The following is a 25,493-nucleotide window of genomic DNA, read 5'->3' on the forward strand; positions in this document are numbered from 1 at the left end:
TTTATGTCAAAGCACTGTCATATTTATTACCAAGAAAAAAAGACATTAAAGGCATATTATAGTCATTTGTCACAGCTGTTATTTCGACATCTTAAATATATTTTGACAATGTGATACAGTACAACACACTGTTGTTGACAGTTAGAGGAGTGGCCGCTGGAAGAACGGAGAACGGTCGATAATACAGCAGCCGTAAGGATCAAACACACGGGCATGCACCCTCAAAACAGGGCTGCATGCTTCGTCACGTTACACAGAAAACACCTGAAATTCAATACAAAAAAAAATAAAATAAAGAAGTTTATAGATACGATGCAGGATTACAACAAAGCCGATATGGTGATGTGTTGGCAAAGTTTAGGCACAGAAGGATTTAAAAGCCACAGCAGCACTGGAGAATGTAGTGGATGTGTTTTATCTCACAACAAAAACGAAGCGCTCTTGTTTGATAGAAATTATTTACAAAAAAAGAGGAAGGGAACAAGCTCAGTTCGAATGGAACTATTACATAATGACGGTCTCAGTAGGAAGAGAGTAAGAAATAAGAAGCCGGTGCTTCATGGCAGGGCTTGGGGTTCTGGTCATGGGGCTAGGGGGGTGAGTGAGTGGGCTTGGTGGGCGGTAGATTGGGCCTGAGGGGGCGGTGATTCTGGCAGGAGGGGTGCGGCTGGCCCATCTGGAAGGAGGTCGCTGGTTGGCCGGCCGTGCAGGGCGAGAGAAGCTCTTCTTAGGCGTGGCTGGTGACAACTCAGCTTGGTTTGTCTGGTTACAAACACAGTGGTACGCGTGTTAGGGTGTACTACAGGTTTTTTTTTACAGGTTTATCAAATTTATAGTAAAAAAAGAAGCAGAAATTTACCTACCTGTTGTGGCTCCTGTCTGTAGGGTTTGTATCCTGTTCTGGGATTGGAGCTGTACTCGTGTTGGATCTCCAGCATGTCCAGCAGTTCAATGAGTCCTTCATCCCTCAACTGGCCATAACGAGTCGACTCCTGTCCTGATAACATTCCCCTATGGATTACAGAGGGAGCACTTGAAACCCTGTGCTCCATTTTGGGCTCCGCTTGCTCCACTGTAGCCTTTCTTGATTTCTCTCGAGCCAGTCCTCCATCTCTGTCTGCCCCACTGTGAGCTCTGGGTCTAATCTTTGGGCTCCCTGCCACCTGTGATCTCCTCTGAGACTGCTGGGGACCAGACTGGGATCCTTTGGAACTGCTGTACCCTCCTCTTTGATCCTTGTAGTTCTGCCTTCCAGGGTCTAATGCTAACCCCCGATCTTGGCTGGGCTCTATCTCTGCTGTCAGCACGTCAGAATCCGTTTGGCACTTCTGGGTAGGCACGCGGGTGGGCAACCTGCCGGCGACTGCAGCGGCTCCCAGAGTTCTGCGCTGACAGCTGGGAGTGGGACACTTTGCTTCTGGAGCTTGCCCCCGATGGGTAACCACTCCAGATTCTGTCAGCATTTTACCTTCATTCTCCTGCAGCATGGCTCCAAACTTCCTGAGAACAGAGGGGCTGCTGCATTTCCTGTCACCCATGACACCTGCACTGAAGGACTTCCTGTCCAGAGCGGGAGATTCTGCAGTCCCTTGGAGTTGCGAGCGTGCTTGCGCAGGAGCATCCCTTTGTCCAAGAGGGGGCTTGGCTGAGTTTTCTTTGTTGGGGGAACTCTCTCTGCAGGGGGAGTTTCTCATGTGAGACACTCTGTTCTTTCTGTTTTCAGTCTCCTCAAAACTGCCGAAAAACTGTTCTTTACCAAGCCTGGTTCGGCACAGAGAAAATAACTCAAAACAAGGCACAAAAATCCTCTCAGACTATAAAGAGTTGATGAAAAACACATACAGCCTCTTACCTTTTATCTCCAGATCCTCTTTCAATCTCACCCTGGCATGCAGCGATGTCCTGGCTCACTTTGATTGTGTCACTGAAGCGCTGAAAGAGATCAGAAGTGACATAAAAATAACCCTGTATCACCCTGTGCTGTTATATTTGCTGGAAGATCATTGGCAAGGTACCCTTTACTGTATCTTTACCAAAACTGAACCCCACCACTCGATATAGCATAGCTCAATCTATTCTTATCTACTGTACTTTCATGTTGCACTTGGCAAGTTGGCTTTCTTCTCCACTGCTGTCAGGTACAGGGACAGAATGTGAAACTAGCTCCTATCTGGCAGCTTGTCTGTGTAAGCAGACTTACAGGGAACTGTAATCAATATGCTCCTGACCAAAGCCCTACTTATACTTTTACTGATCGGGTTCCTTCGGGCGTGCAAATGCCAACGACATGAGGCACATGGAAGGGAAATAAGAGAATTTATTTCCTCTACTTACCACGTGGCGAGCTCCATTGTTCTTCCGGCCCATTTGTTTCCCTGCCCCCAAATAATCCTGCAGCAGGTCGCCAATCTCTGAGACGCTGTTGGCGTGGCAGAAACCGTAGCCGTTCTGATGAGACACAGGGTAGCTGTACCCACTGGAGCTGCAGCCGTTACTATAGTGATGTGGCACAGTTATAGCTCTAGTGTGGCTCTCTCTGTGATGGTCAGGCACAAAAAGGCCATTGCCATGGTGACCCAGGCCACACTCCAACGGGGTGCCATTTTTCTGGTTGTCAGCGGCGATATCGTTTGCTCCTCTGCGGGCCTGAACTTCATTGTACAGCTGGAAAGCAGCGATATTAATGATTACAAAACTACTTTAAAATCTAACTTAGATTTCTGACAAGCTCATAATACCATTACACACATGCACCTGTTTCAATTTGCATCTTTGTAATGTGCAATACTTTGGTATCCTTTTTCAGACAGTGTGTGTGTGTGTCCAGCATATCTGTCAGCACATCACAGTTTAATCAGCTTGTTAACATTTGTCTGCATCACTGCTCCAACAAAGCCAAGAGGTTGTGTCAGTTTGTGTGCTGCCAACAGTTTATTATGGAGCACAAACACACATGTTACTCCAATTAACACACACTCTAGGGGCCACAAAAGCTCCTCACTGAAAACACAACATGTACCACACGTGGTCATGTTGAGAGATAACTGATACATCTTTCTGGGAAGAAAAAACAACAACAAAAACAAAATAACTCCACTTTAAATTAAACATCGAGACCATCATTTATCACAAAATCAATCTACTGAATTTTACTTTTGCACTTCCACACCAGTAGGTTGTAGTATTAGTAAGTACAATTTACACCCACTGACCCAGAGTCTGTAGAAATCTGCACGTATCTATTCAGTTAACACTGCGTAGATACATCGACTGTTTGTGCTGATGCAATGTGTGATTAAGGATCAATTTTGGCTAAATTTAACCTGAGATTGGTGCAGTTCCTCAAATGACCACTTGAGGCTGCGACCAAAAGTTAATCCCCATAGACCACAGGTGTCGAACTCCAGGCCTCGAGGGCCGGTGTCCTGCAGGTTTTAGATGTGTCCTTGATCCAAGACAGCTGATTTAAATGGCTAAATTACCTCCTCAACATGTCTTGAAGTTCTCCAGAAGCCTGTTAATGAACTAATCATTTGATTCAGGTGTGTTGACCCTGGGTGAGATCTAAAACCTGCAGGACACCGGCCCTCGAGGCCTGGAGTTTGACACCCCTGCCATAGACCCATGTTGAACTGCACAACTGTAGAGCAAAAATAAATATGTTTTATCAAAAGCTGATATACACCTTCAAGAAAACTGCACACGATCCCAGTACAACCCACCAGTCACATGAAATGTCCAAATTTGCCTTTCATTATTCATTAATGCACCTTGGTAATGCTAGCAAGCATGGTTAGTGACGCCAAAGGTCAGTTTGGCTCCACAACAATACAGCGATGATCACAATACTAAAGCTGAGGTTTCAAAATGCATGTCCACAAGCTAACGGGTGACATCACAGTGGCCACTGCCATATTTTATATACAGTCTGTACATTTAAAAGTCCTGCATTGTTTATGTAACGTCTCACCTCTTCGATTTTCCTCTGGATGTCCTGCAGCTGGTCCTCCCACTCCTGCATCTCCGAGTCGAAGTTGTCCATCAGCTCTGGTCTCTCTTGCCCCCAGCCACAACCACTGTGCTCAAGCCCTCGCTCCAGATCTATAGCTGCCATGACAGGCTGCTTAATAGCCAGACACTCTTTCAAATGACTTCCCCCCCCTTTCACTTTTCGGTCAAAGGTCACCAAAGGGTTGCAAGCAAGGGGCAGAAGGATTAATGGCCTGGAAACACTAAAAAGTCAAAGAAATAGAAGACAGACAACAAGCGTTGTTGATTAATTTCAATGTGTTTCAATGTATTTCTATATAAAGTAGCCCAAAATCTGGTTTTGTTTCTGACACTGAAATCAAAAGGCTGATCAACCCATTTCTACTTTTTCAGTCAAGGCTTTTTCATCTGGGTTTGGCTTGAATACTTCTATCCTCAGGAAGGTCAGATATTTACAGCTGCTTTTGGAATTCTTCACCAATAATTGCAGGCATGTTAGAACTACCAATGCAGCACGTGTAGACAAAACTATTACACGACAGTGCCACAGCCATCTGTTTCAACTCTTGGTCAGTTTGACCTCCAGCCTGACCGGGCATTTCAAAGAAAAAACATTTCACGCATGAATCAGAGTGCCCATGTGCACACATGATGTCACCTGTTAGGCATTTTGCTCTATCCACCCTATATCCTACACCCACCTATCATGTTTATACTGATAATCATTACAATAAGATTTGCTAATTTAAAAAAAACATAAATGTACAAAAATTGCAAAACTGTGACAGAGTCTATTAGTAAGAAGGTTTAAAAAATCATTATCTCTTCTGCATCTGACCTTTAAAGAACCACTTAAAATCCTACTTGAGCTCAGTGCTTCTTAAGTGGGGCTTAACATTAAAAACGTCCTCCTGGAGATTAAACTGCGGAACACCTCAGATGCATCCAAGACGGCGAGCCAGTTCCCTAAAACCAGCCAAGAGCAAGAGCCTAACTGCTGTGGTAAACTGAGACAGCAAGGCTTCTCTGATGTTGTTGTTGTTGATGATGCCGCCACTCAATATTACAAGTATCCTGGTAGAAAATGCCCGAATTTACCAGCCACTTCCCTCCCATCTGTGATGTAAGAGTAGAGATATTAATAATCTTGTAACTATGCATAGTAAAGTGACTGCACGTCCTGTGGACAGGGGAGAGGCACAGGGGAACAGAAAGTATGCCCGACACTAAGCCAAAAGAAAAATGATCAAACTGAACATGACTCAGAATAAATCTTTAAAGAAAACAAAAAAATCATGTTATTATTTTTTCAATTTTCATTTTGTATATGTTGATAATTAAAACTAAATAAAATAAAATAAAAAAGTTTCCCACTTTAGTAATTTACAGCTTTTCTTACCTACCTCTACGTAAAAGTTATATCTGCCCTCGGGTGTAACTCCTCAGTCTAGTCCCTGGTCTCTTCGGTCCTTTCAACCGTTCCTGCTCGCCAATTATTTTCAACTGCCCTCTCTCCGCTGCGTCCCCCTCGCTTTTGCCTCCACTGTGTTACGTAAAAAAAACAAAAAAAAAACCTCAGGGGTTGAATTTAAAGGATCCCCTTGTCCTCCTCCTCGGGGAGCGTTGAGCTAAAGGGTAAACAACTTCTGTTCCAGCCGGGGTACCCACACTTTATACCGCTCCCGGGTGTTTACGTGGGGCGGAGGTCAAATATCATATTGTCAAACTTATTCCAGCATTTGAAGTCTCGATGGGACAAACTGTCGTCACCAGCATCCCTGCTATAATTACCGGGGCTCGCGGAGAGAGGGGAAAGTGTTTACATAGCTATTTCAGCTGCTGCGGTCTCTCGACCAATCAGCTTCTCTGTTGCTACTCTGCTTTCGGACGCTTGGGCAGATTTTGCCTTGTGACCGTGCCCAGCTTGCAAATCATTTTTCCAAGGGATGCCAAATGAGTGCGTGTGACACTGTGAGTAATAATGTGTCACACGGAGTAATATCTTTATTGGAGACAGTCACAAAAACACAACAACAACACACAAACAATAATAAAAATAATAATACAGCATTTACATCTAATTTGTAGAGATTTAATATTTAATATTAAATCTTTAAATTTAATATTTAAAGCTTTAATATATATATATATATATACATATATATATATATATACATACATATATAAAATACTTCAAACTAACAATCAAGCCACACACTCACTAGAGGTATCACATTATTTATGCTTCAAATGGTGCAAAGAAGTAAAATATGCACACTCTCATCCATGTCCTGGAGTAACCTAAAGCTGTGACTCATTCTGCTGCGGTGAACATCTGAAGACAGTTGCTACTGTTCATCTGCCACGCCATCAATTACTAATAGCAACCCCTAATCAAGACCCTGTTGGGAATTTTGGGGTCCTTGACCCCTTCTTATGGTGATGATCAGAATTCCTTCCAGTGTGAAATCAGCCTTAGTCTTCCACCTGTTGTGTTCCCAAATGAATAATTAAGCCCTTCAGGAATTCAGGGGTGGGACAGAAACAAACTTTCACCTTACTTTACTTTGAGGCAACAACAACAGCAGGGCGGCACAGCAAGTGTTGTTCTACAAATTAAAGACGATGTCGCTGCCGTCAAGTCCTGTTACAACAGCTAATGTACTAAGTAGCACTAAGTGGTTCAGATTGCATCCAGTCAGAATAAAACCTATATGACCAAACTTTCATTTTGGCTTAAACAAGTTCCGCACAAATATGCCAACATATCTCCGTTGGCTTTAAATCCACAGCTATTACCCGCACAGTGAGGAATGAACTACAAAAAAACTGGACTATTTATTATTATGATTCAAACAGGCACACATCTTAAAATGTCCACACACACAAACACACACACAGGACATATTATATAACTGGACTCTTTGATGATGTCTGTCGTGCTGCAAGTTTGTACTACAATAAGTCTCTGAGGTGGCTGTTTTTAACCCCGTGGACACTTCCAGTGCTTACAAATGAAGCCTACGAGGAGTTGCAGCTCCTCAGATGGCCATCTGAGACTGAAACTACATCCCCGCTGTCCGCTTCATTAAAATGCTTAATTGCATTTAGCAGAAATAGACATTTTTACAGTCCAGTTGAAAACAATTTTGTTCTCTGTAAGACAAATTTTCCTATTTATGACAACTTAGGGGCGTGAATTATTATTATTATTATTTTTGCAATTTAACCGTTTAAACATCACTAAGGCTTAAAATTAAGCATTATTATGTTAGAGTTCCACTTGCTATCTGCAATGTGTAACCTGTCTGTAACTTACCGTCTCGAGCGTCTTATGCAGATGGCGATGCGTGATGATAATGCAGATTCCAGTGCTGAAGCTGGCCACACTTCCTCCAATGTGAGTGCAACCTCGGTAAGTGCTGAGCTTTTACTGTGCTGTCGGTTACCTTGGCAACAAATGATGCAGGGATGGAAAGAAAAAAAATCAACGGAGGGAAAACAAACCAAAGGATGACGTGTGTTAAAGGGAGGTGTGCATCACAGAACAAAGAAAAGAGTGAAAAGAAAGACGAGCTTGAAGATGGTGGCGTAAGAGAGGGATGAGAATAACACGAGTATGAGGATGAGTAAAATGATTGGCTGGAACATCTGGGAGAGGGAGGAGCGGCAAACCGACAGATGAGAAACACGGGAGTATGGATAAAGAGAGAAAAAGGAAGAAATACAGTTAACTCTCGAGGATATTTTACGTGCTCACATGAGATATTTCAGTTCTATTCTCACCGACAGCGGCTCCTCTGACTCCCTGTCCTCTAGCTTCGGCACTTCCAGTCTGTCTATGAAGGCCTGCAGTTCCTTACGAAAGGCTTTCATCTGGGCGTTAATGCGATATAGCAGCTCATGTTCCCTGATTCTGCTCCCATCTTCTTCCCCACCCTCCTCGCCGGACCTCCCGAACATTAAGTCGCCATTTGAAACGTAGACCCTCGCCTCCGAGATGATGGCCGCAGTATCGGCGATGAGCCTATCAATGGTGCGAACGAGCCTCTCTGCTTCCACGCGGATGTCTATCATCTGCTGCCGCTCACGCAGGGTGCACCGGCCACCAGGCAGGAAGCGGGATAAGGCGGAGGAGGCGGCGCCCTCTGGCCCAGTAGGGGTGTAGAGGCCCCGGGTGGGCGTCAAGCAGCGACTGCTGCCGTTATTGTTTCTCACCTCATCTGAGTCACTTTCCCCACCAACAGGACCCTCGCGTTTGCGGTGAGGAGGGAGCAGGCGGGATGAGGTGGAGTCCTCGTCGCTCTCTCGGCGACCACTCGTCGTGCCACCGGCATCGCTCTCTGCATCGCTGTCCCGTGGGCTCGGCCGCAGGGAGAGATGAGAAGCCAGATCGTAGCGTTGCATGTTGGAGAGGAGCACTCGGTTCTCATACTGCAGCTGCATAACCTGATGGGAAGAGGCGGAGAGAGATGAACTGTTTTAAGATGTTTTGGCGAAGCAGTGACCTCTGGGGTGGACAGATAAAACTATAAATTGCAGGCTGGTTCCAAAAGCAAGTCAATCCTCATAGGCTGCAATGTTAAAATACCAGGCTTTGCAGCAGGATCGAACATGTTACACCCTGGTACAAAAAATGATTTGGGACTTTATGGGCAATTTTCCCCTGTTGTAAAAACTGTTCAGTTATTTTACCCACTTAAAGTTATGCAGAACTGTGAAAGGTGCATGTAAAACTGTCTTGTCTTTCCCTCGCTCTGTATCTCTCACCCTACATCTCTCTGTATGTCTTGAGTCTCTTGAGTTTTTGTGTTCGTGCTACTTCCTGTCTTATTTTGATAGTCCTTGTCTCATGTTCATTGTGTCAGTTTTGCTTTCCCTATCTCGTTATGTCTAATTTGTTCCTGCTGTGTTCCCATGTGTTTCCACTTCCCTGATCACCTCTCAGTGTACGTATTGTCTCAGTCCTTTGTCTGAGTGTCTGTCTGTCTTCCCCTGTGTCTCTCAGGTTCTATGGCTGAGTCTCAATTCAGGGGCTGCATCCTTCGGAGGCCGCATTTGAAGGCCAATTACGTCACAGCAATGCAATGAAGGCTGTCCCAATTCGAAGGCTGCTCCAAATGCGGCCGACAAATGCGTCGTTCATTTCCCTGAATTTGAAGGATAGGTCGGGACTATCCTTCGTGGCCCAACCTATCCCAGAATTCATAGCGCGGCCCAGCCAATTCCAGTTTCCAACAATGGCGACAGCTACTTTGTTGTAATATTATTTTTATTACTCTTTGCAATACTGTATTAATTAAATTAGTATTTCAAATATTTTTATAATAATATAAAAATAGTTTTCATGTGCGGCAATGGATTAGGAGCGTGGCTAAAGTAGCCCCTAAATTGAGACACAGCTTATGTTTCCAGTGCTTCCCATGTTCTAGTGTCTTTCCCAGTTTAGATTTCAGTTCAGTTTCCTTATTTTGTACTGTTTTGCCAATCAGCCCGAATAATCTGCTCGCCTTTTGTTATAGTTCTGTTCCTGCTTACATTGTCTGCAAATAGGTCCTCACTCTCTGCTCCACAAAATCTGCTGCTGCAGATCATAACAAAAACCCAACTGATTTACCAAGCAGGCTGATACTATCGACTGATTTTAAATGTTTGCAGATCTATCAGCATCAATATTTATAGTAGCCAATAAATGAAAGCTAAAAAAGAGAGGAAAGAAGAGATGAGAGGGTACTCTTAGAGTACCTTCCCCGATGGCAACACACGTATTTGGAACCACAGACTGTTAGGGAATTGTGTTTGTGGACTCTCAGTCTTGGGAATGAGTTACTAATTAATACCTAAATGCATATATTTACACTAATTATAAAAGCATTAAATGAATTACATGGATCAGCATCTTATATTATGTCAGTGTTTAACGCCTTTCTTACCTTGCCACTTAGATCATTAATCTGCAGTCTTGCAGCTTTCAGCTCCTCCTGGAGGGCTTCTGCCTTTGCTCCATCAATGCCTGCTCCTCCTGTAACTCCTCCTCCTCCTCCATGCCTGGCACCTCCTTCATGAGTGCCAGCTTTAAAGCGTAACTTGTTCAGCTCAGCTGTCACCCTCTTGTTCTGTTCCTCAGCATCAGCCAGGTTTCTCCTCAGGAGCTCTGCCTCGTCCTCCACCAGCTGTAGCTGTTGTCTGAGCTCTGTCAGATCATCCCCCAGGCCTCGGCCTGCGCCCGGCCCACCTGTCGCTCCACAACCCGAGCCTCCACCGCTCTCTCCTTCTCCACGGAGGTCATCAAGCTCAGCCCTCAAGCCACGGTTCTCAACCTGTAAGGAAAAAGGGAGACGGGTGCAAAAATCACATGATCTTTCATTCAGAAATTTCACACAGTCTGCTCTTACCTCTAACTCAACTATCTTTCTCCCGAGGATGTTGGCTTCCTCCTCCACCAGCCGAAGGCGTAGCTTCAGCTCTGACTCACGCGTGGTGGGTGGCCCCCCAGCCTCCCCTTTTGGGTGGGTACTGTCAAGTTCTCCATAGAACGAGCGGTATTTCTGCAGCTCTTGCTCTAGCCGGTCCTTCTCCTTGTCAATCTTGGCTGTTTTCTTCCTCATAAGCACAGCCTCCTCTTTGATGAAAGCTAGTTGGCACTTCAGGTCCTCATTGTCCTCCTAAAACACAAACTGTATACACTCAAGTGCATTGAATTTGTTAAATTGTTAAGAAGGCTGGTTTCTGCATTGAGACCTAAGACTTAAGATTAAAGTGAAGAGCAGATTTTTTAGCCACAGTCTTTCTGAGCCAGACGGTTATCTCTCGTCGGACTCAGCGGATTCTTGGCATGTAATAAGTCTAACAAAATTGCTCCAGCTCTGCAAACCCTCAGCTTTCACTAAAACTTTGTAGCTGGAAGTGAAAAGCCAAACATTTGACACAACAGGATATCACAGAAGCTCATACGCAAAATCTCAGGTTGGACCCTGAGAGTTTGCAGGGTAAAAGCTGTTTATTCTTTGGCCTGACTGCTCAATACATGGGCAGGCTGTCTCCAGGCTGAAGTGCATGTTTAAAAATAGCTGATACAGGACTAAATATTCACACATCAGTTCACATGAGACTGCACATTTTCCTAAGAGAACTACCTCCTAACAATTATCTGCATCAGTTTAGGCAAGGTAAGCATTTATGCCAAAAATGTATAAATATACACAAAATAAAATAATTATTTTTAATCATAACAGCATCTCACCTCAGTGGGAGTCTGTGCTGCTTTCTTGTCACTCTTCTGGACGTCCTTGCTTCCTCTTCTCTTTTGAGACTATAAGAGGACATTGCAATTGAAATTAAATTATGACTTCTTAATGTATTTATGAGTATACTTGTATGCGTACACTTACTGGCCACTTTGTTAAGTATACCCACTCAACTGCTGATTAAAGCAAATATCTGTTCAGCCAGTCACGTGGGAGTAACTCGGTGAATGATCAATGCGACCTGCTGAAGTTCAACTCAGGTATTACCTAATGAAGTTGCTGGTCGATCATTTAATATTCATATATGTGGACATTTATGACACATTACATTTAATGCTCCTCTGATGTATGGTGATGGATGTGGGGAAGCGTTTACACACCTCTTTGGTTTTTTCTAGTTCATTCTGCAGGGCTTGTTTGGTCACTTCCACCTCTATGAGCTTCTGTCTCAGCTTTTCGTTCTCCTCCTCCGTCTTAGTGCGTTTCTCCTCCACTTTTTCCAGCTCATGGTGGAGCCTCACAGACACATCCTTTGCTACCTGTAATAATCATAACCTGAACCTGCTGTTTTGGAGAAATAACTAATAATCTGTTATACTTGATTTTTGCTGCTGTAAAATGCATAATAATTGAACTAACGTGATGGTTCGTATTAGCCTACATTAAAACCTCCCATACATAACATATTAACCTTAACACACAGAGTCATCTCCTCCCCTCCCCTACCTTTAGGTCCTGCTCCAGACTCCTGAGCAACTCTTCATCGATCTCTCCTGTCTGGGCGTAGCGCAGCCTCTTCCTCTCAGCCTTCCGCAGACGATACTGCAGGATTCTGCAGTTTTTATTGGCTCTCTCTAGCTCACGCCTCATTTCCTGGAGCTGGCAAGTGTCTTCTTCATAGAAAGTGTCTCGCATCTCGTCCATCTCAGCCCTCATTTCTTCAATCTCACACTAGCAGAATCATAGCAGACAGAAGATGTGATTGCTACATGTGTCACACTGACAGCAGGAGGTGTATATACTTCGAAAACAGGAGATTTTATTGGTTCAGAGTCTGACTAGTAGCTCCAGACGTATTACAGATTTTCAGGTTCAGGTTAAAATATACAACCTGAAAAAAAATCATTTTCCAGATGTGAGTCTGATCATCTTTATTACTCCACAGTTCATTTCAGGGATATATAAATGCAACATTGCAAACATATGAATTCCAGCTGTGGCATTGTGGGTAGTCCCTTCTAAACACAAGATATAATCGATCCGTATTAATCAATAGCATCAGGATCGATATACAGTTACAATAGCGAATGCGTTTTCACTGAAGACAGAGAGCCTGTCCTACAAACATAATCGACCCCATATGCTATCTGTCATTTCATGACAATTAAGACGTTTCTGAATTGTGTCATTCTAATATGATTTCACCTCTTTAGCATTGGCCTACAATTCAGGTTAGGTGAGATTATGTATTTTAAAGTATTTTAATTTTATTAAAAAAAATGTTTTTGTTAAAGTCTATCAAACCTTGAGATCTTCGTTTTCCTCCAGCAGCCTCTCCATCTCCTCCTCCAGGGCCTGGTCCTGCTGTGTCACGGACCCCGCCTCTGTCGCCTCTGCAGCCCGCTCCGGCTCTTCCACGGCGGTCTCCGACGTCCCAGTGCTGTCCGCTTTGGCTTGCATCTTGGCTCCCCTCCTCTTGAGTCTCTTCTGCAGGTGGAAGTGAATCAGCTCAGCCTGTAAGCATCGCCCTTTCCACAGACCCAAACCGAGGCCCGCTCCACAGGCCGCGGACACGTCGGTTCTCTTCCCGTGTCCGCTTCTCTCAGCTGGCTTCCTCTCCTTTTCTTTCAGCGAATAAGCTCTGCCGGAAAACAAAGGCTGTGTGGAGTCACCTTTAAAGCGGGTTAAGGCAGAGCCTAGAGTCGGTACAGGGAAATCTGCCGGATCTTCCTCGACAGCATCCGCCCTGTTTGGTCTGACAAGCTCAGCTTCAGCACCATCCGGGTGAACAGCTGCCCCTCCGCGGCTCTCGGGCTCCCTCTCCCTTCTGTCTGCGGTGCTCAGGCTGTCCCTCAACCCAAGATCCCCGCTTCTCCGTGCACGATCAGGAGGCCTGGAGCTGCCCGGGTGTCTGGGAACAATCTTTAATGCCCCCTCCTGGGCTGTAGCCGGCGAGGGAGCCCGGTGCTGCCTCCTCCTCCTGCCTGCGTTGTTGTCTGCCGGTGCTGTGGAAGAAGGATCTGCAGCGCCGCTCACGGTCGGCTTCATTTTTTCCACCTCAAGTAAACTCCACGCACACGCTGCATTTGCGTGCTTTTATAGATGAAAAACGAAGCAGCCCTACAGAAGGATTTTCTGAAAATCTTAGCCTGACTGAAACATGAGCAAAACATTCATAAAAACTCTAAAAGTTCAAAGTTGCCTCCAGTGAGCCACTAGATGTCGCTATTGTGCCACTGCTGTCAGCGCCCCTATCCTTTCATCCCAAACCATATGCATATGACCCGAAAGCTTTACGCACAGCCAGTGAGGGCGGGGAACACATGAGCGGTGCCACGACTCTGTAAAAGTATTAAAAAAATAAATAAAACAAATGCGTTTTAACATTTATTTAGAATTTTACATAGTGGCTGAATCCTTACCGCGGACCTCTGAGAGAGGAGACGCTGACACGGGGTACCACCAGGCACTGCAGGGCAGGGGCACGGGGGCGTAAACGTTATGGTGGACGTCAGAACAGGAAGTAAAACAGCCTCTCCCGACAGCCTCGTGCTTATAGACATATCCCACTCTCTTCCTCTGTCTCATATTCAGAGCATTATATTGTTGTACTACAATATGTTGCACAATGTTAACAAGAATGTAAGAAATAGACTACTCTTGGTTGGTTTGAATACAGTCCACTTCACTGATACTGAAACAGGCATCGATTTCTGGGGCTCCAGTTTGCTGAAAGGGCTGGTGTAATCCTCCAGTGGGTCCAGCTGCAAAGGTGAACTGTCAGATTCCTGACACATCCAGTCCTGCTGTTATTTATTACTCCTTTTTACTTGCAGTATTGTGTAAAAGTCTCAGTCAACCCATAATTTCCTTTTATTTTGCCTCCAAAAAGCTAAAATTGTATCTTTAGGCACTTATTGCTAGCAGCCCATTGCAAAAACACAGAAGTTGTTCCCATTTGCTTAGTTGAATCTGTGAAAAGTGCCAATGATAACCACATTTAACGGACATAAAATTATACTTTTGCACCAACAAAGTGATTCCCAAAGAACTATTTGGCAAACACTTGCTATATCTCTTCATGGTGCGCAGTTGTGCTTGAAAATTTTCAAGAAACTGATTAAAGTCAGGAGTTAAAAAGAAAAAGTGGCAGGCCTAAAAATAACAGCAGAAGATGAACAATATCTGAAGGTCATGTACTTAAGAAATAAGAAACAATCCAGTAAAGACCTGACTGTTCACTTAAGGTTAATCAGAAATGGTCTCAGTGAAAGTGTGACTGCCAAGAAGCCATTTTTAAGGGAAGGAAACAAGGAGAAAATGCTCAAACATGAGCTGAATTCCTGAATTGCTGAAAATTAACCGCACTGGCTGTGCATTTTACTCTCTCACTGGTTTTAAACTGTTCTGAATTGAAGTTTAACTTCCTTGCACAGCATTTTATTTGGTTTATATTTACATTTTTAACAGGTTTGTATCATTGGGCTCATCCTCTCACCTCTAAATAATCAAGAAATATAACCGTGGCCCAACAGAGGGTGCTCTACATACACAAAACTGCCTATGCAGAAGCCCAGAGGGTAATCTGCCTCACAGATAGAGAGAGAGAGCCAGTAAAACGCTGACTGTTTCCACTCTCTGTTCAGCTAGAATGAGCTCCTTAGTAATATAATTGCTAATGAGATGAGTAAGACCCAGGTCAGGTTTGCAAGGATTTAACCCCCTCCGGAAAACTGACCCTTCACCCTTCCAGCAAACTGGCCCACTTGGGTCTCCCAGCTACAACTTCTATTGTCTTTGTGTAAAGGTTTGTGTGTGCCACAAAAGGAAAGAAGACATTCAGGAAGCAGCAGTGTGTTTTTATGAATGCATATGTTTTAAGTTCCACATCAAACTGTAGCAATAGTGGTCAATTTTATGCATGTGCATACATGTTTTTTCTGCTTCCTGCAGCAACAGCAGCAAGCATGCAGGTTATAGTGTCCTGTGCTAAATGCCTTTGATAGAAAAGCCTTGGCAATTCTGCAATCCTATTAGTCGCTGGCTTAGATCCTTCTGTGTCCCCAAGGAGGACAAATTTACTTCCTCTCAATCATCTCACCCAATCTATCATTCACATCTACAACCTTCCACCTCCTTGCTAACGACATCAGTGGAAAAAAAAAAGATAAAAATAGCCACAGGTATACCATTATAAGAAAGTAGGAGTTTAGGAGTAGGGCATGTATGCTAGGAAGGAGGGATAAGAATGTGGGAAAATTATGTGAGGAAATAAAGAGAACTTGCAAAAATACAACAAAGGATGCAAAAGAATTGCAATTGACTTTCCAGACATGCAGCCACAAATGACGGCCTGAGAATGAGCAGAGGCTGCGGGACACAGGAAAAGGCATGGACGAGGAAAATGATAGGGGCTAAATAATTGAATAGATGCCATTAGTGACTCATGGTGTGGCGAAAGAAGAGTGGGCTGTAGTTTGCTTGTTACAGGATGATGAAAAAAATTAATGTGAGTGTGTGGAAAGATCATGCAGTGTCACAAGAATGGCAGAGTTATAATTCAGGCTGATGAATTTACTATTTCTTTTCAAATATCTTGAAGTTGTTAAATACACATGGTTCACATTGTAAATAAACTATTTTCAAGGCCAAATATGAACTAATCCACGCAGTTTGAGAGTTGCAGTAGCAACCTGGTGGCAGATTAGTGAAGGCTTCTCTTTCAGTGACCCGCTTTCCTGAGTAACCTATGGAGTGACGTGGAAATAAGCTCTTTTGGAGCTAAAGCCAATTTGCCCCCAAAGATTAGGGCAGATCTGTCTGAGCAGGCCAAACACACATCCTACCTCTGCCTATCTCTCTCTCTCTGTCACACACACTCACCTATAAGAGCTCTTTCCATTGTACAGATGGAAATAGGAGAGATGAAGTAAGTAGGACAAAGGGAGAAAGTTGGAGGATGGGAAGACTAGCTTCTGGTAGTTTAGCAGATGATTTGCAGCTGAATGCACAGACGCTAATGCCAAAACTAGCACAAAGTCACACAAACGCAACCTATGGGGTGCTGACATTGTCTTTATTTCAGTTATATGTGCAGCCAGGGAAAGCTGTGTCACTTCTGTTTTAATAAGACAATCCTTTTCCTTAAAAAAAAAAGACGAAGCTCTTCTCAAGACGACTTTCCCCGTCCGTTCTACGTGGCAGTGAGACAATACTGAGCTGTACATCAATCTCTTATTCTTGCACCTCAGCTACATTGCACAGCAAAAAGAAAGAACGACCCACAGAAATGTGTATTATAACAAAGATAATCATAAATTAGCGTGACTCTATAAAAAAAAACCTACAATTTCACCGCCCCCCTCAAAAGTATTTAAAACCAGGTTTTTAATCCACAAAGCACATAAAGAAAATAGTGTATCACTCTGTAAGTGCAGCACAGGTAAATAAAATCAGAGAAGACAGTGAAATTTGAAGTCTGGTAGATGGTGCAGCTGACTGCAAAGAGTTGATGGCAGATAATGTAGAGACATGTTTTTTTGTTTCTTTGCTAGCCATGTTAAGGTAAACTAAGTATTTGTAAACAATGATTACCCCCCAAACCAAAAAAGAAAAAAAAAGAAAGATCAGAGTTTTGAATGTTTTTTCCCCTTGTTAACAGTTTAAATAATAATAATAATGGATACTTTATTGATCCCCATGGGGAAATTACTTGTTTTTCTCTGCATTTGACCCATTCACTCAGTGAAGCAGTGGGCAGCCCACTAAGCAGGCGCCCGGGGAGCAGTGTGTAGGGACGGTACCTTGCTCAGGGGTACCTCAGGGTAGCCGTTAAGTGGATTCGAACCGCCGACCTTCCGATCATGGGGCGACCACTTTACCTACTGAGCTATCCCTGCCCCAAATGAATTGATACTCATTGAAAGCACTAGAAAATAAATTAATTTAGCTTATTAAACACTATTAAGCTTTTAAACAGTACTGGAATCCAGAGTACAAAAGTTGGAGGTGGATTCCGGTTGAAAGTAAGTGGATGCTGAGCAGGATGCGGTTCCTTTAATATTTTGGTCCTACTATGGTCCAAAACAGAGCTGGACAGAGGAACGGGGGGGTGGGCCTACACGAACAGCAATTTTCTTTTCTTATCTGGATTTAATTACAAAAGAAAGCTGTCATGGAGACAACCGACACTCTCGTCCCCTCAAAACCAGAACCATTTACAGACACACCCAGTGAACACACACTGCTAACCATTCACTTCATCAAGTTGGTCCCTAATCACATCCATCCACTTTATTTGCAGGGATGATCGTCTGGTTTGAACTCTGTTTATCCCTCCCCTCCCCTCCCCTCCCTCTTTCTCTGGCCTATAAAATAACTGTCTGCTTTTCGCAAAGCAAGCCCCGTTTCCTGCTTTACTCCCTTTTCGCTCTTCCTTTCTTTTGCCTCTTTCCGTTGTCCTCCTCATCGTCCTCCTCCTCTTCCTCCACTTTGCTATGACCGTTAGCCACCACAGAGGAGCCGTTTGTTATGGGCTTCCCTCCTTTCCGAGAAAAGGCAGGCTTGCGTCGATAAGCGTGGTAGTAGAAGTTGGCGAAGAGGATGATAAAGGTGACGGCGTAGCCAATCAGAGCCCACTGCATCCAGCAGGGGAACGGACAGCCGGTGTAGAGGGAGTGGCCAGCGTGGCCGATGGTTACGTGGAACTGGATCTGGTGAGTATGTAAGAAAAAAAGATTAAAAAGACACAGAAGAAGCAGTCTGAATTTTTGAATATACAACTACCAACTAAAATCAGAGCTATCACTGAAACAGGCAGAAATCAGTAACAAACGAAGATCTGTCAGATTAACTTCTTAACACTAAAGCCTATATATTTGTGTTTCTCATGCATACAGCTGTTTCAGAGGGCTGACTTCACTCCTGTTCCCAAGTTTAATCCCAGTGGTTCACCACGGTGGATGAATCAGCATATCTGATTTGGCACAAATTCTACATCGGATGCTTTTCCTGATGCAACCCTCCAATTTATCCAGTCTTGGGACCTGGGACTAGCCTGTGATCCCCTGAGATTGCATCTCTTCGCAGTATCAAACCAGGGATCCACCTTGTGCTAGACTAATGTGTTCGCTACTACACCATGGAACCTCTAGAATCAATGCTAATAACATTTCCTAAAAGCCTATTATCACTATATTAAAAGTTTATAACAATTAAATAATGTTTCATACTGATATGATACCCAATTGTATTAATCTTTAAAATGTGAAGATCTAAGAGGAAAATATAGTTACAGATTTAAAAGTTGATTTTTTAATATAACATTATATTAAAACCTGCCTGCCTCCTTCAGTGGCAGGCTGTGGCACCCACGATGTGGGACGGAGAGATTTCGCAGGTCTTTCCTCCCTACTGCTGTCAGACTCCACAACAAAGACTTCAACTGATCAAACACACACATCCACACATGTGCAATAGCAATAACACTAAGTGCAATACTCTTTTCTGGCATCGTTGTATTATAATCAATTGTATCTAGCATTTGTATTCTATTTTATATAGTATTTTATTATTGTGTACAGTATCTCATAGATATATTATTCCAGTGTTTTTTCTCTAATTTTTCTATGCAACTTTGCACTGTCCACTGCTGTAACAAAACAAATTTCCCACACGTGGGACTAATAAAGGTCATCTTGTCTTATCCTATCTTATTAATATTCCCTATGTGTGGAATAAAGAATACACTGTCAACCAATTTTCAGTCATAAATGTGGCAGACTTCAAAAGACTCATTGCTGATGGAAAGGTCTAATTAAGTCTGTAAGAGTTCAACAAATTCAGATATAGTTAATTAAATACAAGCAAAAAATTAATTAAGCGCTCATTTGTAGCACATTTATAGCAATTCATTATTAGCTTCATAAGCTCTGCGTTTCTGCGTAAACTTTATTATAACTGGATGAAGGTGCAAACTATATCTAGGGGCTTCACATATTAGCAGATCAGTGGATCTTTAGATGATAACCATTGTCACTAATAATCACTCTGAGGCAAGTGAAACCCAAAGTGTGTTTCATTGTCCTCACAATTAGCTCAGGTAATTCGGAGAGGCAAAAAACACCAATCACACCATGTTAGCATAAAAAACTGTTGGCTAAACTTTCGCAATCAATAACGTCAAGTTATTTGATATATGATGCATCCCTAAAGGTGCCACTTACCATCTGGATAATGGTGAGGTATTTCTTCCACCAGAGGTACTTCTGCATCTGAGGTCCCAAGGCAGCCAAGCCATAGTACCCGTACATGAGGACGTGGATGGAAGAGTTGATGGTTGCACCAAAAAATGCTGTGGAAACAGTTACATTTATATCAGAGGTGATGGTGGCTGTGTTATTACTAAACAGCCGTAATGTGCCTATTTTCCAGCTCCAAGTACAAAGACAAGCTCTAGTCTGATTCTTTGACTCACATTGTCCACCGGGAACCCATTTGATTCCAATCCACCAGAGGATGAACATGGTGCAGTGATGGTAGACGTGGAGGAAGCTGACTTGGTTGAACTTCTTCCTCAGTATGAAAAAGACAGTGTCCAGGAACTCCACTCCTTTGGAGATGTAGTACCACCAAAGAGCCGAGGCTATCTAAAGATATAAAATGAGGCAAGGTGAATTATCACAGCACACCGAGGTGAATCCGTCACATAAGTCAATAAACCTTTTGAGACAATGCATGGGACATTACATTTGACTTCTCTGACTTTTTTGCATCTTATATTTCACTCTTCTCAACACAGACCTGTTACATCCCTTGCATCCTAAACAAGACCTCCGGAGGAGGTTAAGGTCCTATGTAGGTCATATTTAACTATTTACAGCCTGTTTCTGATTCCTTTTCTGAAGGTTTCTTCAGTGAAACATTGCTGGTAACAAATGTTCTGCAAATAATGATTACATGGAGTTAAGATCACTGTAAACAAAGCCAATGGCAACTGTAGACAACATCAGAATCCCACATAAAATAACATTATTGTAAACTATGTAAATTATATATTTACATAGTTATTGGTACAATATATATTAATATTTCTTTAGTGGTGATCTCTAGCGTGGTATTCTTCCTAGTACACAAATAATGAAGCAGATTCTTTGCCTGAGTTTCCTTTGTACTAATAGAAAATCTTTAGATGACAGAAAAATGTAGCAACTGAGGATCTTTGGAGAGATCAGCAAATCAAATATTTTTAGTAACTCCTTTATACTAACACAGCATGTCAAAATCTCTCTCTCTGTTATCCTATTCAACTCTGTCGCAGTACAAATTACTCCCCTTGTGACACACAGCACACAAGGTTGCTCTCTAAGCCATCTTGCTCTGGCATCTCTTATCCTTAAGGCCATCATGAAAGCGTGAAGCCTAAAGGTGGAGATGGGGCGGAGCTTAAGGGTGGTGAGACTGACTGGACCCGCCCCTCTGAGTGTTGAGCCAAACCCTCTTTGTGCTGAAATCATTAGAAATATACAGTATCTCTCAGCCCTCGCTCTCCTTCATGCTTATAGCGATATATGTACAGTCAAGAAATGTGGCTCTTCTTTCCTGTGTCAATACTGCAGCCCCACTGCTTTACAAAAGATTAGTAAAAGTAGTAAAAAAATTGTCATACTAAAAAGTGTCATATTAATGTTATTTTACCCTAACTATGTCCAGTGCAGAGGTAAACTGTGTGCGAAGGATGTTCACAGATTGCTTTTTAGATGTCTGTGCGTGCGAGGGAACCTACCCTGACTTCATTGACATCATTCGAGTAGTTTACAGGCTGACAGAGGTAGCTGTACCCGGCTGCTCTGGAGGCTAGTAGGAGCTGATGAGAGGACACAAAGTCGGAACAAGGATGAGAGCAGAACAACAGATCCTGCCTGTGATCTGGAGAGACCGACAACTACTGCAAGTCACTCCTGTTCAATTACCCTTTTTCACGTAAGCACTGCTAAAACATTAACAGCACACAGAGAGCAGGACTGAACATGAGATTCTGTGCAGATAGGACCTTCAGTTTATCCAAAAATACATGAAGAATGTAAGCAGACACAAATTTGACTCAAAAAGATCAAATTAGTGAAAGAGCCTATGTGCTCCTATAATTCACGTGAATCTCCCCACTTTCTTTTCTTGTAGAATTGAACATGTTTTGCAGATGCATTGCCATGTATGCAATACAAGACTTTGGTAATGTAAATCACTAAATATGATGCCTACTCATTTAAAGTCACATAGACAGTTAAAAAATATGTATATCCAAAAATCGAATTTCTCCTACGTCTTATGCTTCTAGTTGACTGGATATATGACGCACCAAATTAAAAATGTCTTTATTTATTCAATACAAAGGTTTCCACACTAATCTTACTGGCTGCCCTCCAGGTTCTTCTAGTAGGGAGTAAAGGCAGTTCCATCCACGTAATGGAGTTACCAGAGAAAATGGGTGATCAAGGAAGCTACATTAAACCCCCTCAGGTAAGAGTTTTGAAAACTCTGAGCGGACTGAAATGCTGTTATTTGGTGCATTCAGTGACAGATGTTCATGCTGTGGGCTTCACTGCAAACATGTTATATGAGCATTATTGCTAACATCAAAAAAGGTAGCCACAAAATACTGCAGCCGCTTCTGACTTGTGCAAATAATGGTTATTTGACAGTAAGATTAAGTTGAAATATTTTCTCTTTATTAGGGAAAGAAATAAAATGTTCATTTGATTAGATCCACAATCTTTAAAGCTGGAAACTGAATTCACAGACCTGCAGAATCTGTGTCATACATCCATTTCCTTTAATAAGCTCTAAGGTATATTTCATGTATATACAAAATATATAGTGCTTTGTAAAGTATTTTTTTATGTTTGTTTGTAAGTTTGATGGACAAAAAATGTATTTTCAATTTAGATTCTGCCCAGAATCTGCCAAGCACCATATCGTGGCTCTTTTAAGCATCTAGTACCTCCACTTTAAGCTATGATCGGTCCTTCAAAGGCTACAATGGCACTCACCTCTTTGGCGATGTAGAAGTTGAGGACCACCATGCTGAAGTTGTAGACTATGAGGGTCTTCCTGAGTGTGTAGGGCTGGCGATCTTGCATGTATTTAGGTCCTGCCCACAGGAAGATCAAGTACAGGCAGCTGATAGCCAGAGTAGGGAAGGGAGAGGACATCATGGGCCAGTGCTGAACCCTCTTGTCTGATGGTAAAGGGGTTACAGTTAATTTTAAGGGTGGGGAAGAAAAACACAAGTTACAGCTGTAAATATCAGGATAGATTCAACTGAAGCATTAATAAACATATGTTGTAAAGTTGATCCACAAACCCTCATAATCTTTATTAATTTTATTATTTATTTTTTACTAAGAACACAAGCTACAGAAGTTATAGTTTGGCATTCATTTATTAGCTCTATAAAAACAGTACAGAGGATGTAAGTTGAAGGTGAAAATACTCTTCCCGGCTCAAAAATAAGCTGACAAGTTTAGTTTTGCAGTTCCTCTTTCACTTGATACACGCACGTAGCTGTAAACACACTTGCAAAGCATCAAGTATGTTTACTTTTGCAGTTTTCTGTTCACTCCATATACCATCAGCAAGCACATCTACACATACACACGACTGCATGATGATGAAAACAAGAGACATCGATCACTTTTGGTGAAGTTATAATAATCCATTATTATGATTATGCAGCCACTGTTGAACAAACCATGTTGCCACCCCACAGATGTGCGTATGTAGTGAAAGCTCCTATTGCGTGTTGTTTCCAAGCAAGAGATCCTAGCTTACCTGCTATAGTAAGGCTCCATTTGTAAAACTCTACAGTGTCATTCACAAGATGCGTTACAACCTCCATGGCTCTGCCTTTGGTCTAGATTACACTGTGGTGGAGAGAGAGAGAGAAGAGCAGAATATCAAAATCAGCTAGAGTTACACTGTATTGGTAAACGATGTCTGGACTAAAGTCAAACATTTCAACAGCTCAAATAATATGTTAAATGCATGTTATGATAAATGCATGATGAAGTTTTTTCTTTTCACTCTTTTCTCCATTGAAAGTGCACATTAGTCACCTATTCACCACAAACCTCCACAGGAAGTTGATTATTATGATTGCTGGGCACTCCCATCAGTTACAGATAACTACAGGAAAATGGATGGAGGATACTGAGTAATAATGGGCACACAAATAAAAAACGCACACATATGAGACAGTAATAATGCAGAGGGCGATTTGCACCCCATTGATAAGGCAGCATTACATAACAAACCCTTTTTATCCACTTGAGAGCTGGGAGCAGGTGTCTCTATATTAATCTATAATTAATCCTATGCGTCAGATCAGCTGCCCTTTAAATAATTAATTGCTAAGTGTACAGTAACTACTGCCCACCAGTGAGCGCTCAGTGGAAGGAAAGTGTTGAGTGTTGAGCACAGAGTTGCTCATAGCTTTATCAGGATAACTTTATTTGCAGGATGCATCACATCCAATCCAGGGTCCAGGGTTTAGTTGAGCAGCAGAGGGCCGCGGAGGGAGATCAGATAAGAGAGGGTTAACCGGGTCTGTGCAAGAACAAAAAGACTGGGGCGCATGTGTCAGCAGGTTTCGCCCTGACCGCTCAAGAGGCTTACATTCAATTGATCAACGAGCTTAGATGTAGGCCTAAGAACAAATGCCCAACCATTTGACAGCCTGCCGGATGGTTATCTGCCTATATGTGCTATGACATACGCAAAAAATAAAAATAAAGAAAGAAAGGAAAACAGACAATACAACCTGCACACTGCACAGCAGTGATACTGTCATTTTTGCAATGATGGGGATTTAAAAGAATAAACACATCGCCCTTTTTATTTTAAAAGGGGTCCAACAAGTGATTTACTCCAGTCAGCTTTATTCGGATGGTGGTAACAGGTGGTAGCTGAAAGGCACTGAGGGCTGATACTATAGTTCTTTGTAGCTTGCAAGCCATAGAAATGTGATTCTTCATCCGCCAGCGTTAAATACATTATTTCTGGTGTACAAAAGGCTCGTCCCCTCTCTAAGTAACTCCAAAATTAAAGCTCAAATGTTTAATTTTCATGTATAATAAACTCACAAGAACAAAGTATACTCAAAACCGCATTACAATAACACTTAAAACTCATGCAATAGTTTTTAAAGATGCATTTACTTACGTCCTCGATATTTAAAAGCGTATAATGACATCCGGTGGCAATATGATGCCCAACTCCTGTCAGTAACTGTTTCGCTCCCCCTCTTCTTCTTCTGCCCTTACAGCTTATCAGTTCATTCGCTGCTCCTGTTCAAATTCGACATCAAGCAGCAAATTTGGCAAGAAACTAACAAAAGAAAAGGCAAGTGGAAACCTATGACTAAGGTTTGCCCGTTAAGCAGTCGGTCCGTGCCGGCCGCTCAGCCGCATCTTCTTCTCCCAATCTCCTGGAAGCAGGGAAGCCAGAGCGCATTGCGCATGCGGGAATCGACTCTACCGTCTCACGCGCATCAGGCGATGGCAGCTCACCTCGTGGCCGTGCTCGCGTTGTCGCACTTGTGATAAACCTCGGCATTTACTAACCGTACATATAAACAGTTAGATAATTAAGAAGCAAACTAGCTTCGTTGCTATTCATATATCTTAATAAAAATAGATAAATGATAATAACTTTCTATTCACAGCCTAAAACAACTATATACATCCTAGAGGTTTGGCTCTGCAGGTTGCCTTACTCGTAAAAACGTCCCTGTCGGATTTCTCCACTAGATGGTGCTGTTAGGCTATCTTTAAGTTTTCAATTCACCGTCACCGGCTCAAGACTCCTTTAGGAGGGTTTCCTCAGAAGGAAAGCTGGTTTATGTATTTTGGTGGAGCGAAATTTCCCATTTCCTTTATCAAAAATGTATTGCCAAGTCACAACATTAGTCATCGAATTATTATGGCTATATGTCACTGCCTGCGTTTGTTAGGTTAGTTGTCACAGCATAACCTACAAGTG

General features: G+C 42.7%; 3 protein-coding genes across 4 annotated transcripts; all 3 read right to left on the reverse strand.

Annotated features, from left to right (window-relative positions):
- On the reverse strand, positions 1 to 4,114 carry LOC146691663 (uncharacterized). Its single transcript, XM_085431586.1, has 5 exons — positions 3,971 to 4,114; positions 2,335 to 2,664; positions 1,853 to 1,932; positions 864 to 1,761; positions 1 to 762 (listed from the first exon to the last, which is right to left on the reverse strand). The coding sequence occupies exons 1-5, from the start codon at positions 4,112 to 4,114 to the stop codon at positions 505 to 507; spliced, it is 1,710 nt and encodes a 569-aa protein (XP_085287712.1). The 3' UTR covers positions 1 to 504.
- Positions 4,115 to 7,454: 3,340 nt separating this feature from the next.
- Positions 7,455 to 13,933, reverse strand: LOC146691664 (microtubule cross-linking factor 3-like). 2 transcript variants are annotated; one of them, XM_085431585.1, is made up of 9 exons: positions 13,880 to 13,932; positions 12,762 to 13,798; positions 11,964 to 12,188; positions 11,618 to 11,776; positions 11,234 to 11,302; positions 10,386 to 10,655; positions 9,924 to 10,310; positions 7,777 to 8,439; positions 7,455 to 7,641 (listed from the first exon to the last, which is right to left on the reverse strand). In XM_085431585.1, the coding sequence occupies exons 2-9, from the start codon at positions 13,503 to 13,505 to the stop codon at positions 7,531 to 7,533; spliced, it is 2,628 nt and encodes an 875-aa protein (XP_085287711.1). In that variant the 5' UTR covers positions 13,506 to 13,798; positions 13,880 to 13,932; the 3' UTR covers positions 7,455 to 7,530. The 2 variants fall into 2 exon arrangements, with proteins under 2 accessions (XP_085287711.1, XP_085287710.1); XM_085431584.1 differs by having other exon boundaries at positions 9,924 to 10,655; positions 13,880 to 13,933.
- Positions 13,934 to 16,514: 2,581 nt separating this feature from the next.
- Positions 16,515 to 24,941, reverse strand: LOC146691665 (very long chain fatty acid elongase 4-like). The gene is made up of 7 exons (XM_085431587.1): positions 24,675 to 24,941; positions 23,286 to 23,377; positions 22,505 to 22,692; positions 21,241 to 21,321; positions 19,933 to 20,104; positions 19,682 to 19,809; positions 16,515 to 18,169 (listed from the first exon to the last, which is right to left on the reverse strand). Exons 2-7 carry the CDS (start codon positions 23,350 to 23,352, stop codon positions 17,873 to 17,875), a joined length of 933 nt encoding a protein of 310 aa, XP_085287713.1. The 5' UTR covers positions 23,353 to 23,377; positions 24,675 to 24,941; the 3' UTR covers positions 16,515 to 17,872.
- Between the last annotated feature and the right edge of the window lie 552 nt (positions 24,942 to 25,493).

This window comes from Copadichromis virginalis, linkage group LG15 (genome assembly GCF_057382275.1).
Source record: "Copadichromis virginalis isolate Kocher_CV1m ecotype Utaka linkage group LG15, C_Virginalis_male_GT1.1, whole genome shotgun sequence".
Lineage (NCBI taxonomy): Eukaryota > Metazoa > Chordata > Actinopteri > Cichliformes > Cichlidae > Copadichromis > Copadichromis virginalis.